The sequence below is a fragment of the Diabrotica virgifera genome, chromosome 2 (assembly GCF_917563875.1).
Source record: "Diabrotica virgifera virgifera chromosome 2, PGI_DIABVI_V3a".
In the NCBI taxonomy this organism is placed as follows: domain Eukaryota; kingdom Metazoa; phylum Arthropoda; class Insecta; order Coleoptera; family Chrysomelidae; genus Diabrotica; species Diabrotica virgifera.
In genome coordinates, this window is record NC_065444.1 from 7,730,580 (window position 1) to 7,746,241 (window position 15,662).

At 30.3% G+C, this 15,662-nt stretch overlaps 1 protein-coding gene across 2 annotated transcripts in view; it reads right to left on the reverse strand.

Annotated features, from left to right (window-relative positions):
- The window catches only part of LOC126879427 (oxysterol-binding protein-related protein 9), a 378,474-nt gene that overhangs the window by 112,804 nt on the left and 250,008 nt on the right, over nt 1-15,662 (reverse strand). For both annotated transcript variants that reach the window (XM_050642439.1, XM_050642440.1), the window contains exons 5-6: nt 13,142-13,192; nt 6,779-6,851 (exon numbers count right to left, since the gene is read on the reverse strand). In XM_050642439.1, coding sequence (XP_050498396.1) covers nt 6,779-6,851; nt 13,142-13,192 — 124 coding nt within the window. The remainder of the gene's footprint in view (nt 1-6,778; nt 6,852-13,141; nt 13,193-15,662) is intronic.

Consider the following 15,662-nt stretch of genomic DNA (forward strand, 5'->3'; position numbering starts at 1 on the left):
ATTCCACTCTATTCTTCTGTTTCTTACCCATGTCCTCCCCCCCCAAGAGGGGGTGAAAGTCACCCCCAGGGCAAAAGCACATATCGGCACAATATCCCTTTTTTTCTTTGACATGATATACGTATGTCAAATTTCATGTCAATCCAAGCGGTTCTTTAAAATTTAGAGCAAAAACCGTGAAAGAATGGACTATAACGCTATTTCACGTTACGTTGATTCCTGTCTTTAGTTTTTATCGTATTCTATTACATATTTTCTATTTCTCTTTCCCAGAGAGACTGTGAAAACCACACAAAACAAAGGAAATACGACAAGCGATTAAACAAAACAACAACAAAAAAAAAACAACAACACGGAGCTCTTTCCTCTGACAACGATCAGCTGTCAAAGCAAATTGAAATCAGACGTGGAGTGAGACAGGGATGCGTATTGTCGCCAATTCCTTTTAATACCTACTCGGAAGAGATCTTAAAAAAAGTCTTGAAGGTGAAACAGCTGGAATGAAGGTAAATGGCGTTCCAATTAACAACATTAGATATCTTAGTAGGCATTAGATCCAATTAATAACATTAGATAGGCTTAGTGACAGAAATCTAACTACATTTTGTCTCGTTTTGAGATATCTACATCACTGAACTTACCTTAGTGAGTTATTTTGAGTGACACCTCTTTCTGAACACCTAAAACGCCAGTGAGGAGTTACGAAAACTCCTCACTAGGAAACTCACTCAGGTAAGTTCAATTTCGTATTAGTACATTCTTTCACGGTTTTTGCTCTAAATTTTAAAGAACCACTTGGATTGACATGAAATTTGGCATACGTATAGCTTACATGTCAAGGAAAAAAAGTGATATTGTGCCGATGTGTGCTTTTTCCCTGGGGGTGACTTTCACCCCCTCTTAGGGGTGAAAAAAATATATGTCCAAAATAAGTCCGGAAATGGGTAAACTGACTAATTTTAAGTAACTTTTGTTCTATAGAGCTTTTTCGCCAAGTCAACACTTTTTGAGTTATTTGCGAGTGAATATGTTCATTTTTTAACAAAATAACCACATTTTTAGACGGTTTTTCGCAAATAACTCAAAAAGTAAGTATTTTGTCGAAAAAACATTCTTAGCAAAAATATAGCCTATAAAAAAGTAAAAAAATTGGTGTACGCGTTAGGTCTCCGGATCTCGTAGAACCAGAGTTATAGCTAATGAAAAATAGATTCATATTCACCAAATTTCAAATAGAATATTTAGACGTGAAATATCCAAAAAATTAAGCACTTTTTGGGGAAAATCCATGACAACTTTTTTAAAGTGTTTAAAAAAAGCTTTATTTCCGTTTTTACAAAAAGTTTCTAGCATTAAATTTAAGCAAGTTACGCTCAAAATAAAGCTGGTCCCTTTTGTTTTTGGCAAAAAAAATTCGGGAAGACCACCCCCTAATTAGCAACTTAAATGAAATTAATCGTTACCGCTCCACAAATTATTTTACTTATGTTGTATCTATATGATCTGTAAGTTTCATCGATTTAAAGTGCTTATTTTTGAAAAAATTTGGTTTCAAAATAAAATTTTTAAAAATTTTAATTTTGAAAAATATGCTTTTCTTCAAAATAATTTAAAAATTGTTAGAGATACCAAAAATCTTGAAAAACAAAAAAAGTCAGCATTGCTTTTCTGAATATCATGTATTTTTTTGTTTTTCTGTTAGACAAATTTGATTAAGATTTGGTGTTTCTAAATTTGCATGCATTCGTGATCAGTGACTCGTTCAACCCCTTTTAACTACAGCCCTTTCAATAATAAGGACTTTGAACCGATGAAACTTACAGATCATATAAACAATACATACACGAGTCAAGAAACTTGTGAAGTCGTAACGATTAAGTTCATTTAAGATACTAATTAGGGGGTGATTTTCTCGATTTTTTTTACCAAAACAAAAGGGGACTAACTTTATTTTGAGCGTAACTTGTTTACTTTTGATGCTAGAATTTTTTTTTTAAAAACAAAAATGAAGTATTTTTTAAAAACTTTAAATAAGTTGTAATGAGTTTTCCCCGAAATGTGCTTCATTTCTGGTTATTTCACGTTAAAGTATCCATCTGGAATTTGACGAATATGAACCTATTTTTTCATTAGCTATAACTCTGCTTCTACTAGGTATAGAGACGTGATATATACACCATTTTTAAAAAAATTTTACAGGCTATATTTTTGCTAAAAATGTTTGTTCGAAAAAATACTTACTATTTCAGTTATTTGCGAAAAACCGTCAAAAAGCGTGGTTATTTTGTTGAAAAAATGAACATATTCACTGCCAAATAACTCGAAAAGTATTGACTTAGTGAAAAAACTCTATAGAACAAAAGTTACTTAAAATTAGCCAGTTTATCCATTTCCTAACTTACTTTGGACGAATATTTTTTCACCCCCAAGAGGGGGTGAAAGTCACCCCCAGGTAAAAAGCACACATCGGCACAATATCACTTTTATTCTTTGACATGTAAGCTATACGTATGCCAAATTTCATGTCAATCCAAGCGGTTCTTTAAAATTTAGAGGTTTTGCAATATTTTACCGTTAAAGAATGGACTATATATTGAACTTCAAAACGTGAAATGTAGTTACATTTTTGTGTCTCTAAGCCGACGATATGCTGATGACACTGTCATCGTAGCTAAAAATATTGGGGATCTTCAGAGGCTGGCGACCAGTATAGCGCAGTTTGGACAAGAATACGGGCTAACAATGAACGTCAAGAAGCCAAAGTTTATGAGAATATGGAAAACTCAAAGAAATAACGAAAATCTCTTTATAAACGGATCCAATATCGAACGAGTCGACCAATATGCATACCTTAGAACAATGATCAACTCCACAGGAGATTACTTACAGGAAATCAAAATCAGAAAAGAAAAGGCTAGAGCAAATTTTAACAAAGTGAGAAAAGTGCTCTGCACAAGAGATTTGAAGTTGGAGCTAAGAGTTAGATTGGCTAGGTGCTACGTTTTCTCGACTTTGTTTTATGGAATGGAAGCTTGGACCTTGAATGCCGCATCAAGAAAAAAAACTAGAATTATTCGAGCTGTTGATGTACAGAAGAATTCTGAAAATATCGTGTACAGAACACGTCACAAGCAAAAAGGTTCTGAGAAAGATGAATAAAGAAATGGAAATCTTAAATACCATCAAAACAAGAAAATTGGAAATGATGATTGTCCACCTTCGTCCGTCGCGGAGATGGCACTTAAAGAAGAAGAACTTATTAAAATAAACATTATAGAAGATTTCAGGGACTTTCGGCTCTCGGTAATAATACAATCTTTCATTCTGCGTTTAAATTTGTCATAGGAAGAAATTATTAGTTTTCTCAGGATTCGAAAAAAATGAATGCATCTAAAAAGCATTTGAACGAATTTTTGCCATGCGCTCTTAAAAACTAAATAGTTAGAAATAATTGAGCGGTTCCATAAAACAAAATCGTATTTATAAAACGCCAGCATCGATATACGAATATTTTTCTTTCATATTTATAATCTAATAACACTTCCCATAACTAGATTAATTGAATTATTCTGGCAGTATTCCCGGCGTATTCTCAAACTCTGGCTCTTGCTCTGACTTTGAGCACTGGCTAGGGCTAGAGATAAAAGGATGACGACAAACCGCTGGCAATGAAATATCATAATCAAGAGGTCGTTGATGAAAATAACACACAAGGAACGAAAATTGTGCAAAGACAGTGGCATGGACGATAAATTTTTATTTATATTAGGATTATGTTAATTTACTATTTATTTGGGAATAAAGCCACAATTAAAGTTTAAAATTACCTTTTTTGACGTTTCGACTTCCTTTCGGAAATCGTTATCAAAATACGATTTCCGAACTGGAAGCCGAAACGTCAAATAAATTTAATTTTAAACTTATATTGTGGCTTTATTCCCAAATAAAAAAGTAAATTACATAAGATGCCACAAGGAAATAGCTTGACTTATTAGATTACCGATTAATTACACTATTACACATTCTATCAGAAGAGAGAAGTCAATTTATCATTTATCACATACAAAAGTAGACAATATTATTCCCAAGTAGATAAAATCAGGCTGACGATAGGTTGTAAAATAACTGAATGCACTGGTTTCAGTCATTCTTAGTTCGTCGTCATAATGGCAGCCGATGTAAAATTAATTAGAAATTTTAAAAAATTTAGAATTCTAATTCCATGCCGAAAACTTTAAATTTTACATGACAAAAAAATGTGAGTTTTTTTCAAAAATCTTTCTTAGCTGCTCGGGGAGAGGCCAGATGGGAGAAGGTCTGTAGGACAGCCTAGAAAAAGGTGGAAGATGCAGTCAGAGAATCTGGAAAAAATGGGAGTGAGACAATGGGAAATAGTGGCACAGGACCGACAAACATGGAAGGCAATCGTAAACGCTGCAAAGACTCTCGAAGAGTTATAATGACATTGATGATGATGATGAATAAATACTATTGACCTTAAATTTACAAAAAGGAACAGGTCTTTTTTTGCATTACAATCAAGATTATCGTTTTCAAGGCCAGCAGAAAAGGAACAGGTGTTTTTGCATTACAATCAAGATTATCGCTTTAAAGACCAGCAGTTATCATCACGAATACGCAATGTTTTGAACATAGTTATTTAAAGCAGAATGAGCAAAAGATTTAAGCGAATAAATACAACATGATTCCCACAGCCTTAGCTTATTCCCATATCTTCCACGATTTTTGAAAAACTCACACTCTTTTGTCATGTAAAATTTGAAGTTTTCGACATGGAATTGGAATTCGAAATTTGGTAATCGAAATTGCAATTCATGCTTATTCTTAATTGCTATTTATTATTTTCGTACCGAAAAGCGGTTACATGGCGATTGCTATCTACAACTTTCATGCACTGAGGCTGAAAAACATTTTTCTACGAGCGTGCAAAAATGTCTACTTTCGCGCACGCGTTTTAGTTTAGAAAGTTTTACTATTCCGCACGCGTGTTACTTTTCAGCACGCGTTTTACTTTTCCGCACGCATTTTACTTTTCCGCACGCGTGTTAATTTAGATATGTTAATATGGCCTTAAAGTAATTATAATACATGCAATAAATTAATATTTAGATATTATTTACTAATTTATTTCAAATATATCTTATTGTGTTCATGTTTTAATGAAATTAACGCGATTATTTCATTCATAGGAGATTCTGACCAATAGAAAGCTACAGAAATCTAAATTAAATTGATAATTTTTGATAATTGCCCGTCGTCAAGTATATTATGCCCTTCGTTGCTACGAAAAAATACATTCAGTGACATTAATGACAATTAATGTTTTAAAAATTATAAAAGTGATGACTTTTAACCGTAAAATATTTATAACAACTGTGTGTTTAGTTGTACTAATTTGTACTTACATAAATAAATTACAATAAAATTTTGGTTTTGAACAGTTTTATTCATGAAATAATCGCAACAAATTGCACTCGATCTCTAAAATTAATATAGAATTTTAGAGCTCTTGTGAAATTACTACTGAGAATTCGATGAAATAAAATAATTTTGACATAATATTCGAAAGTCAAATCAGTAGACAATAACAGTGGTTTTGAATCGTCGTCATGGAAACCAAGATCGTCGTCATGCTAACCAATTATGCTGAAAGTTTGGTTTTGACAACCTTGTCAAAGAATTAATTTGTGTATGTATTTTCATATTAATTAAATTAATTGATTAAGATTTGGTCATTTTTTAAAGACTCGTAGAAAAAATATTGTTCCTAACTCTTGCAGAAAGTCTCTTTTCCGCACTCGACTGCTTGCCGAACTCCCGCTTCGCGTCGTTCGGCAAACTGCAGTCGCGTGCGGAAAAGTATGACTTTCTGCACTTGTTAGGAAAATAACTATTTGCGTCGATTGCATTCACGGGAAAACTTCTAGAGAATTATTCGGCAGTAAATATTTCTTGGGGATATTTTGTCCGGGATTTTTTGTGGGGATATTTTGTCCAAAAAAATTTGTGGGGATATTTTGTCCAAAAAAATCTGAGGGATTATTTGTCCGGGATTTTTTGTGGGGATTTTTTGTCCGGGGAATATTTGTCCCAGCTTCGAGCGATGCTAGGAATCTATTCCACTAATCTAATGCACTAACAGTTTACCCATATAAACCGCTATCATTTTGTACTCTGCATAGAGTATAGCGTGAAACAAAATCAAAATAGACCGTTTAGTTTTAATTTAATTCGAGTCTTTTACCTTATAAAAGAAAACTATTACTGGACAGTTTTCCTAAATGTTTTGTTACTGTCATTAACATTTGCCCATTGTACAATAATTTACAGATTGCAAATTAAATGGGATGTTCATTAAAAAAATCTTTATTGGATATTATAAAATTACTATATTTCCCATCAAACTTCACTGTTTAGTTTATTGATGACTATATTTCATATGTATTAGATAATTTCCTTATTTATTGCCAATACTCCAAAAGTTTCCAAACGAATAAGTTTTTCCACACAGGTAATCAATATCTGGCTAGATCTCTTTTTGAACCACCTACTCACTTTCCTCTGGGATCAAATAAATAAACAATCCATCATACGACCAATTAAGTTGGATGACGAATTGTGACAGACCCCTACGTCAAGATACGACAGTGTTACAATGCAGATGCTGCGAAGGCGACCACCAGACGCAGAAACAAAGGCCAAAATAATCAAGTGCGAATAAGACAAAAGAAAAAGAGACAAGAAAGAGACAACTTACCCGTTGAGGCGACATTTGAGTTCGAAGTACCCGCTCTCTGGTGATAAATACCGTTTACAGGGTGCGCCGTATTCTGGAAACAAAAGAACACTAAACATATGTGAAGGACTGCTATATGTATATGTATATAAAATTATGGCTCTTTTGTGTTTTTAATTAAAATAGTAATGAAGTCCCGTATGAAAGGTTTAGATTAAACAAACGATAAGAGATATAATATGTTCTCCAAAAAGGCAATATGGAAGAACATACAGTTGAGTCCGGGAATCTTTACCCGTGCGTCATCATTTAAAGTACATATACGAAATAAGTCGATGATAAGTCGGAAATTGAAATTTACTAAACGCAACAGCAAGTCACTTACTGTCACTTGCTGTTGCGTTTAGTCAATTTCAATTTCCGACTTATCATCGACTTATTTCGTATGCTTTAAATGATGACGCACGAGTAAAGATTCCCGGACTCAACTGTATTTTAGAACACAATCAATATAAAAAAAAAACAATTAAATCTGATACAAATTCTAAAACATACTTTTTATTAAAAATATTATGTCACAAAAAATGGTTATCTTAAGTTAAATGAAATCTATGCTGGCCATTAAAAGTGACGTGGGGAGAAATTGCTCATTAAAAGAATGATTATGATCTAATATCTAGAATAGGTGAAGTGCGTATATAGTATCTGTTTTTCTATCGTTGAAAATCCTTTTGCGTTCTGCTATCCGTTTGTCAAAGGTTCTGCCAGTTTGAACGATGTAAATTTGTGGACAGTAACCACATACAGGGTGCGCCAAACGTGCGGTTTTCTTTGATTACGGCTAAACTATGAAATATACAAAAAAATGTTTTTAACAAAACTAATGTATATCAAAAACGGTCTAGAATTTAAAACTATTTTCGATTATACAGGGTGAGTCAGAACGACGGTATGAACCAAAGTTGTATTTTGTTAAATGGAACACCCTATATATTAAATCATTTTTGAATATAGTTTTTAAAATTATGAAAAATTTGTATAAGGTCTTATAGGCCTAAAGTTAATAATTTTCGAAATATTTACATTTTTATTGAGAAAAATGGTAATATTTATAGGCAGTGGATTATGTTTCCAAGGTAATAAAAATTTAAGTGGTAGTTCAAAGTTTTTATAATATAGTGTCATTTTTAAATAATTTAATATCTTTTACTTATAGCCATAAAATATACAGTGTGATCACTATTTGCAAATACAAAATTTTCTCATTTTTTTAAATGGAACGCCCTGTATATTAGTATTGCGTTTTGTAGTAAATATTACAACCTTTCTTTTGGTATAAGGTTGTATGTACATAGCATGTTTAGTTTTGTAAATATTTAAAAAAGAACTATAGATTTTACGTTTCGCGGATATTTTATATTTGCGATAATTTTATTTAAATTTTTTTGCAAAAAAAATTATAATTGGATTTTAGAAACATACTCTAAAATATCAAAGATGAAAATAAAAACTTAAATACAATACAAAAACAAAGATTAAAATAGAACGTATGCAAGTGCAACTTAATTGAATTTAATAACTTTAAATAGGTATGTTACAAACAATGTTTTACCATACTAATAAGTAATTAATATGGATAAATGAATTATTAAATTAAACAACCAATTTTAAAATCTACCCTAGTAACTTTATTGTGCTCAATTTTATTAGTTAAATTGTATTTACGAGTAAGATCAGTTAATAACTTCTTAATTTACCTACACTTTGAGAACGTATAAAGTATGCTTTGAAACAAATGAACGTTATAGAAGTATATTATGAAGTATGAAGTTTCGCCCAAAACAAATGTCATATCCACCAATTGTTCGGTTGAAAAATTAAAATTTAAAATATAAAAAATTGTTACAAAAATTTCGACTACAAAAGTATGACCAGCTTTTGTGACACTAGTTATTTACTATTTATTTATATACTATTTATTTTAATAAATAATTTGGCTGATAAAAATAAACATTCATTTGTTTCAAAGCATACTTTATAATTATGTTCTCAAGATGTAAGTTTTAAAAGGTAAATTAAAAGTTTAATTGATCTTACTCGTAAATACAATATAACTTAACAATTAATTTGATACAGGAAAGTTGCTGTGGTAGAAAAATTACTAGGGTAGATATCAAATTTGGTTGTTTATTTAATTTAGTAACTAATTTATGCATTCATTAGTATGGTAAAATATTTTTTGTAAAATAATTTTAAGTTATTAAATGCAATTGAATTGTACTAGTATACGATTTATTTTAATCTTTAATTACGTTTTAATTTTCATATTTGATATTTTAATGTATGTTTGTAAAACCAGATTATAATTATTTTCTTTGCAAAAAAATTTTTTAATAAAAAATCCGCAAAAACGTAAAATCTATAGTTTTTTTAAATATCTACAAAACGAAACATGCTAGGTACATACAACCTTATACCAAAAGAAAGGTTGTAATATTTACTACAAAAGGCAATACTAATATACAGGGTGTCCCATTAAAAAAATGAGAAAATTTTGTATTTGCAAATAGTGATCACACTGTATATTTTATGGCTATATTTCAAATATGTTAATTTATTTAAAAATAACAGTACACTAAAAAACTTTGACATGTCATTTAAATTTTTATTACCTTGAAAGTCTAATTCACAGCCCTTTGAATATTACCATTTTCTCAATAAAAGTGTAAATATTTCGAAAATTGTTAACTTTAGGCCTATAATGCCTTATATAAATTCTTAATATTTTAAAAAAATATATTCAAAAATGATTTAATATATAGGGTGTTCCATTTAAAAAACACGACTTTGGTTCGTACCGTCGTCGTTCTGACTCACCCTGTATAATCAAAAATAATTTTAAATTATAGACGGCTTCAATATACATTAATTTTGTTAAAAATATTTTTTTGTATATCCCATAATTTAGCCGTAATCAAAGAAAACCAAAGGTTTGGCGCACCCTGCATAAATTTGTATACCCAAATATACTGTGTAAGTCGTTTTTCTGTTCTCAAAGCAGCTTTCACTTAACTAACTTATCATTAACGTAACTTAGAATTTTTTTTCGGTAGATATGACTCTGGTTTTCAATGTGCCTCAACACTATTTGTCGTTCCATCGTTTTTGTTGTCTTCCCGTTGATCGTCTTCATATTGGGAAACCGTTTTTCACTGTCTTTAAATACTTACTCTATTTGTTGTCATTTGGCTATGTGGTCGTTCCATTTTACTCTTCTATTTCTTACCCAGTTCCTGATTCTTTTCACCTTACATCTCCGTCGTATATCTGTACTTCTAGCTCTTTCCCATCGATTTTTCTAAGGGTTTTCATTTCTGCAGTTTCTAGCATTCTTTTTGTCCTCTCTGTCTTAGGTCGTGTTTCTGCCACGTTTGTCATTATTGGTCTAATGACTGATTTGTAAATTCTGTCTTTCATTTCTTTCTCCATATTGTTTCATTCAGGCAACCTGCGGCTCTGCTCTATTCAGTTGATCTTCTAGTTCGGTTTCGAGGTTTCCCTAGCTAGATAGTGTGATTTCTAGATATATTTAAACTTTATCACTTGTTTTATTATCCGACCCTCCAGCTCTAATTTACATCTTATTCGATTTGCTGTTATAACCATGCATTTGGTCTTTTTTTTGGGAAATTAACATGTTCAATTTTCTACCGGTTATATTAAATTTGTGCAACATACGTCAGAAATCATCTACACTTTAATTTATACAGGGTGTTTCATTGGGAAAGTAACATACGTTAACTGTAGAAAGAGGACACTTGGGCGATTTCAAAAATACTATACTTAATGAGTCTTACTTCATTAATAACAAAGATACTGGGTGTTTTATCTATTTTGCCATTTTCTTATTTGGTTCATAACTTTTTATCCACACTGTATATTTATTTTATATTTGGTACGGTAATATTATTTAAGGTGTACAATCAACTAATTTATTAAAAATTGTAAAAAATCCAGGTCCGGATTAAAAAATATTGGAAAAATGTTCCGACCCAAAAACAACACCCTGTACATTAAATTTTTTAAAAATAGATTTTGTATTTGAAAATAGGATGAAAAACTAAATTTATTGGTATACTTTGAATTTTTGGCAAAATGATTTTTCTGGTAACATTTTGAATTTGAATTCTGAAATTATGCGAATTGCGAGAGCTCGAAGTAGAAAAAAAAATTGAAATAAGACTTAAAACTTGTTATACACACTGTATATTTATTTTATATTTAACACAGAATATTATTTAAGGTGCCCAATCAATTAATTTATTTACAATTATAAAAAATCCAGGGCCTGATTAAAAAATATTGGAAAAATGTTCCGACTCAAAAAACACCCTGTACATTAATTTTTTTTAAATGGATTTTGCACTTAAAAAGGGGACGAAAAACTAAATTTAGTGGTATACTTTGAATGTTCGGCAAAATGATTTTTCAGGTAAATTTAATTTGAATTCTGAAATTATGTGAATTGCGAGAGCTCGAAGTAAAAACATTAAACTGTGACTTAATTTTAATTAATACCATTATTTAATCTAAATTGGTTAAATGTTAACATTTTAGTGTTTTTTTATTATGGCGACAAATAATTCATAACAAATATTCACCTTTAATTAATGAATACATAATAAAGAGTCCACAAAAAATACATACCTTTAATCAACGAACTATCTTACAAATTAAAAAAAAAACAAAAATTTTTCGAAAAAACAACTTATCAAAATTATAGAAATTGTTCAAAATGGCCACCACCTTGTCGAAGACAAAGTCTTGCTCTTTTTGTTATTTGTCTGACTGACTTCCTAATATCGTCAGAGTTATTCTTCATTTATTGGAAGGCGTCTCGAATCCGCTCAAGAAGTTCTTCTCTACTATTTATTTCCTGGTTATAAACTTTGGATTTTAGATATCCAAAAGTTATTTTTCAGCAATCTTTTCTTTTTTTTTTTTTTTAATTTTTAAGATAGTTCGTTGATTAAAGTTATGTATTTTTTGTGGACTCTGTATTATTTATTTATTAATTAAAGGTGAATATTTGTTATGAATTATTTGTCGCTGTAATAAAAAAAATACTAAAATGTTAACATTTTAACAATTTACATTAAATAATAAAATTAATTAAAATTAAGTCACATTTTAATTTTTTTACTTCGAGCTCGCAATTCACATAATTTCAGAATTCAAATTCAAAATTTTGCCGGAAAAACCATTTTGCCGAAAATTCAAAGTATACCACTAAATTTAGTTTTTCATCCTCTTTTCAAATGAAAAATCTATTTGAAAAAAATTCAATGTACAGGGTGTTGTTTTTGGGTCGGAACATTTTTCCAATATTTTTTAATCCGGCCCTGGATTTTTTTTATAACTGTAAATACATTAAATGATTGGGCACCTTAAAGAATATTCAGTGATAAATATAAAATAAAAATAAAGTATGGTTAGCAAGTCGTAAGTCGTATTTCAATTTTTTTTCTACTTTTCGCAATTCACATAATTTCAAAATTCAAATTCAAAATTTGACCAGAAAAATCATTTTGCCAAAAATTCAAAGTATACCGCTAAACTTAGTTTTCATCCTCTTTTCAAATGCAAAATCTATTTAAAAAAAAATCAATGTACAGGGTGTTGTTTTTGGGTCGGAACATTTTCCAGTATTATTTAATCCGGACTTGGATTTTTTACAATTTTAAATAAATTAGTTGATTGTACACCTTAAATAATATTTGCGTGTCAAATATAAAATAAATATACAGTGTGGTTAAAAAGTTATGAGCCAAATAAGAAAATGGTAAAATAGATAAAGGTATTTGTTATTAATGGAGTAAGACCCATTAAGTATGGTATTTTTGAGACCGCCCAAGTGTCCTCTTTCTACAGTTAACGTATGTTACTTTCCCAATGAAACACCCTGTAGAGGCAGAAAATCTCTCTTGTCCCCATTTCGTCTCTGAATCTAAATTGATCATATCCCACTTTTGCGCATTTTTGTAAAATTTGTTATGAACTGTTTACATTACAGTAGAATTTCACTTGGTTCAAAGGACTTGTTAATCTGAAATCTGCACACCATCTGGAGTTAGCTTATTTTGATAAGGGAACAGGTAGATTCTAGACATTCTTCTTGTATTTCTCCAGTATCTTAATTTGTATAAAATAAAATTACTAACAGATCAAGATTATCATTTTCTATCAATTTAAGTATTTCAGGGAAATCTAGTCAGGTCCAAGGCTCTTGACTATTGCTCTACTTCTGACAACTTAAAACATACTTAATTAAAGTAAAACTTCACATGCATTTGGTAAATGTTTTATTAATAGAGATATACTTACTTTAGCTATTTGTAATAATACTATTGAGTGTTTGATGTTATCCAACATAATCTGTAACAAACAAAATAGCAATATTCAAAAACTATTACAAAATAATTTGTAAACATATTAAAATACAGAATGGACACAGGAAATATTTATCTATTATATTATTAGATGGTATTTTTATGTAAGGAAACATGAAAAAAAAATAATAACACAATATATTTTAATGATTCTTCTTCTAATGGTTCTTCTTCTCATATGTTTGGTTGCGGTGCCGCCCAAAATCCCGACAGCCAAAATCCCGACGGCCAAAACACCGACACGCCAGAATCCCGACAGGCCAAAATCCCGACATGCAACAATTCTCGCATAAGTAAACATTCCGACCACTACATTTTGAATATTTATTGTTTCCTTTTCAAATGCAATACCAAATCATATTATAGAGTATTGAAACTGAAAAATTAATTACTTAAAATTAGTACGGGTATAATTATTATTATGTATTTTAAAAGAAAAAATTATTAAACACTTCATAATATAAAAGTTATGGGTTTCAAATTTTTTTCAAATCACTCAATTCAAATTCAAATCACCCATTTCAAATCACTCAATTTTGGAGCAAAAAAAATTTTGGACCTCCGATTTGTCTGAAAATTGGTATATAGCTTCTGCGGGACGTACAAATAAGATATTTAAGGTCAAAAAATCTTCTTCTTCTTTTTTTCTCAAAATGTTATTTTATGCGATTTTACAGTGATTTGGTGTTTATTTATACAAATTTGCATTTTCTATCGTAAAGTATCAATGAAAAACATAATATTTTAATAGAAAGGACTCAAAAATGTCATTATATGGCATTATAACAAGTTACTTTGATTCAAAACAAGCTTTTGATCAAATTTTATAGTGTAGAAAACGTTAAAATACCGTTTTTTACATTTTTCTCCATTCCCAAAATACTTCATAATCGATTTGGCTGAAAATTTGCCCACAGATAGACAAAACATAGGACTTTAAGTGGTGAGAAGGATTTGAATTATATTACAATACCAAAAAAGTTACATTCAATATTATAGTCAAAAATATAGGCGTCTACTGTAAGTAAAATTAACTCGAAAATATCGACCTCACGACAAAAATTGTTAAAAAGAAATTGTAATAATTGTAAATACGATTTATTTGGAACAATTTCAGTTCCTACCATTTTTGTCGAAAAGTTAAAAATGGCGGAGATATTGAGCCAAACAGGTTCTCCTTTAAAATCAAGATGGCGGCTAACGTATTCGGAGGATAACGGAGGAATTCATTCGTGATTTTAAATTTAGGCTACTATTGACTCCCTTAAAGATCAGAAAAATAAAATTTTGGGCAGCTCGGCATTCAAGGTCAAATGCTATTCCGACTGGACTAATATATACTTTTGAGTCTGATATTACTGCATGTAACTTTTTTGGTATTGTAATATAATTCAAATTCTTCTAACCACTTAAAGTTCTATCTTTTGGATATCTGTGGGAAAATTTTCAGCCAAATTGATGATGATGTATTTTGGGAATGGAGGAAAATGTAAAAAAACGGTATTTTAACGTTTTTTACACTATAAAATTTGATCAAAAACTTGTTTTTATTCAAAATAACTTGTTATAATGCCATATGATGACATTTTTGAGTCCTTTCTATTAAAATATTATGTTTTTCATTGATACCTTACGACAGAAAATGCAAAATTTGTTTAACTAAACACCAAATCACTGTAAAATCGCATAAAATCACATGTTGAGAAAAAAAGAAGAAGAAGATTTTTTGACCTTAAATATCTTATTTTTACGTCCCGCAGAAGCTATATACCAATTTTCAGACAAATCGGAGATCCAAAATTTTTTGCCTGAGTGATTTGACATGGAATGTACCCTATACTTACTGAAATGGAAGGTTGTAAGTGACATTGAAAGTAAACTTGAATTCAGGATTGGATTATACATATGTTATTGGACTATATTTATATTGGCAAAAAAATAATTTAATTCATATACCCATGTTAGAAATTTTATTTAGAAAATTAGTTCATATTAAATGGTAAATACTTTTGTTTAATAACAAAAAATAAAAAACAGATGGCCATAAACAAAAAACAATAAATAAATGTAATTATATGTTAAAAATCAACTTATCAAACCTGTCGGGATTCTGGCGTGTCGGGATTTTGGCCGTCGGGATTTTGGGATAGACCCGGTTGGTTGTATGTTGGGTTCTTCTTTAGGGGTCCACGTTTCAACTGCATAGAGAAGAGTCGTGTTATTCTCCGGGCCCGATTTTCTTCCCTTCCTGAAGAGTTATTACGACGCTTGACCTCCATTCTTGTGGTGTTCTGTTTTGTTCTATTTTTGGATTAGTTTTAATAGTTGTTTGGTCAGATCTGGTCCTTCGTACCTTCGAAATTCATTCCGTATTCTGTTCTGTCCTCTCCTGGTGATTTTCTATTTTTTAATTTCCTTAATGATTCCTTTATCTCTCCCTCAATGTTTATTTCTTC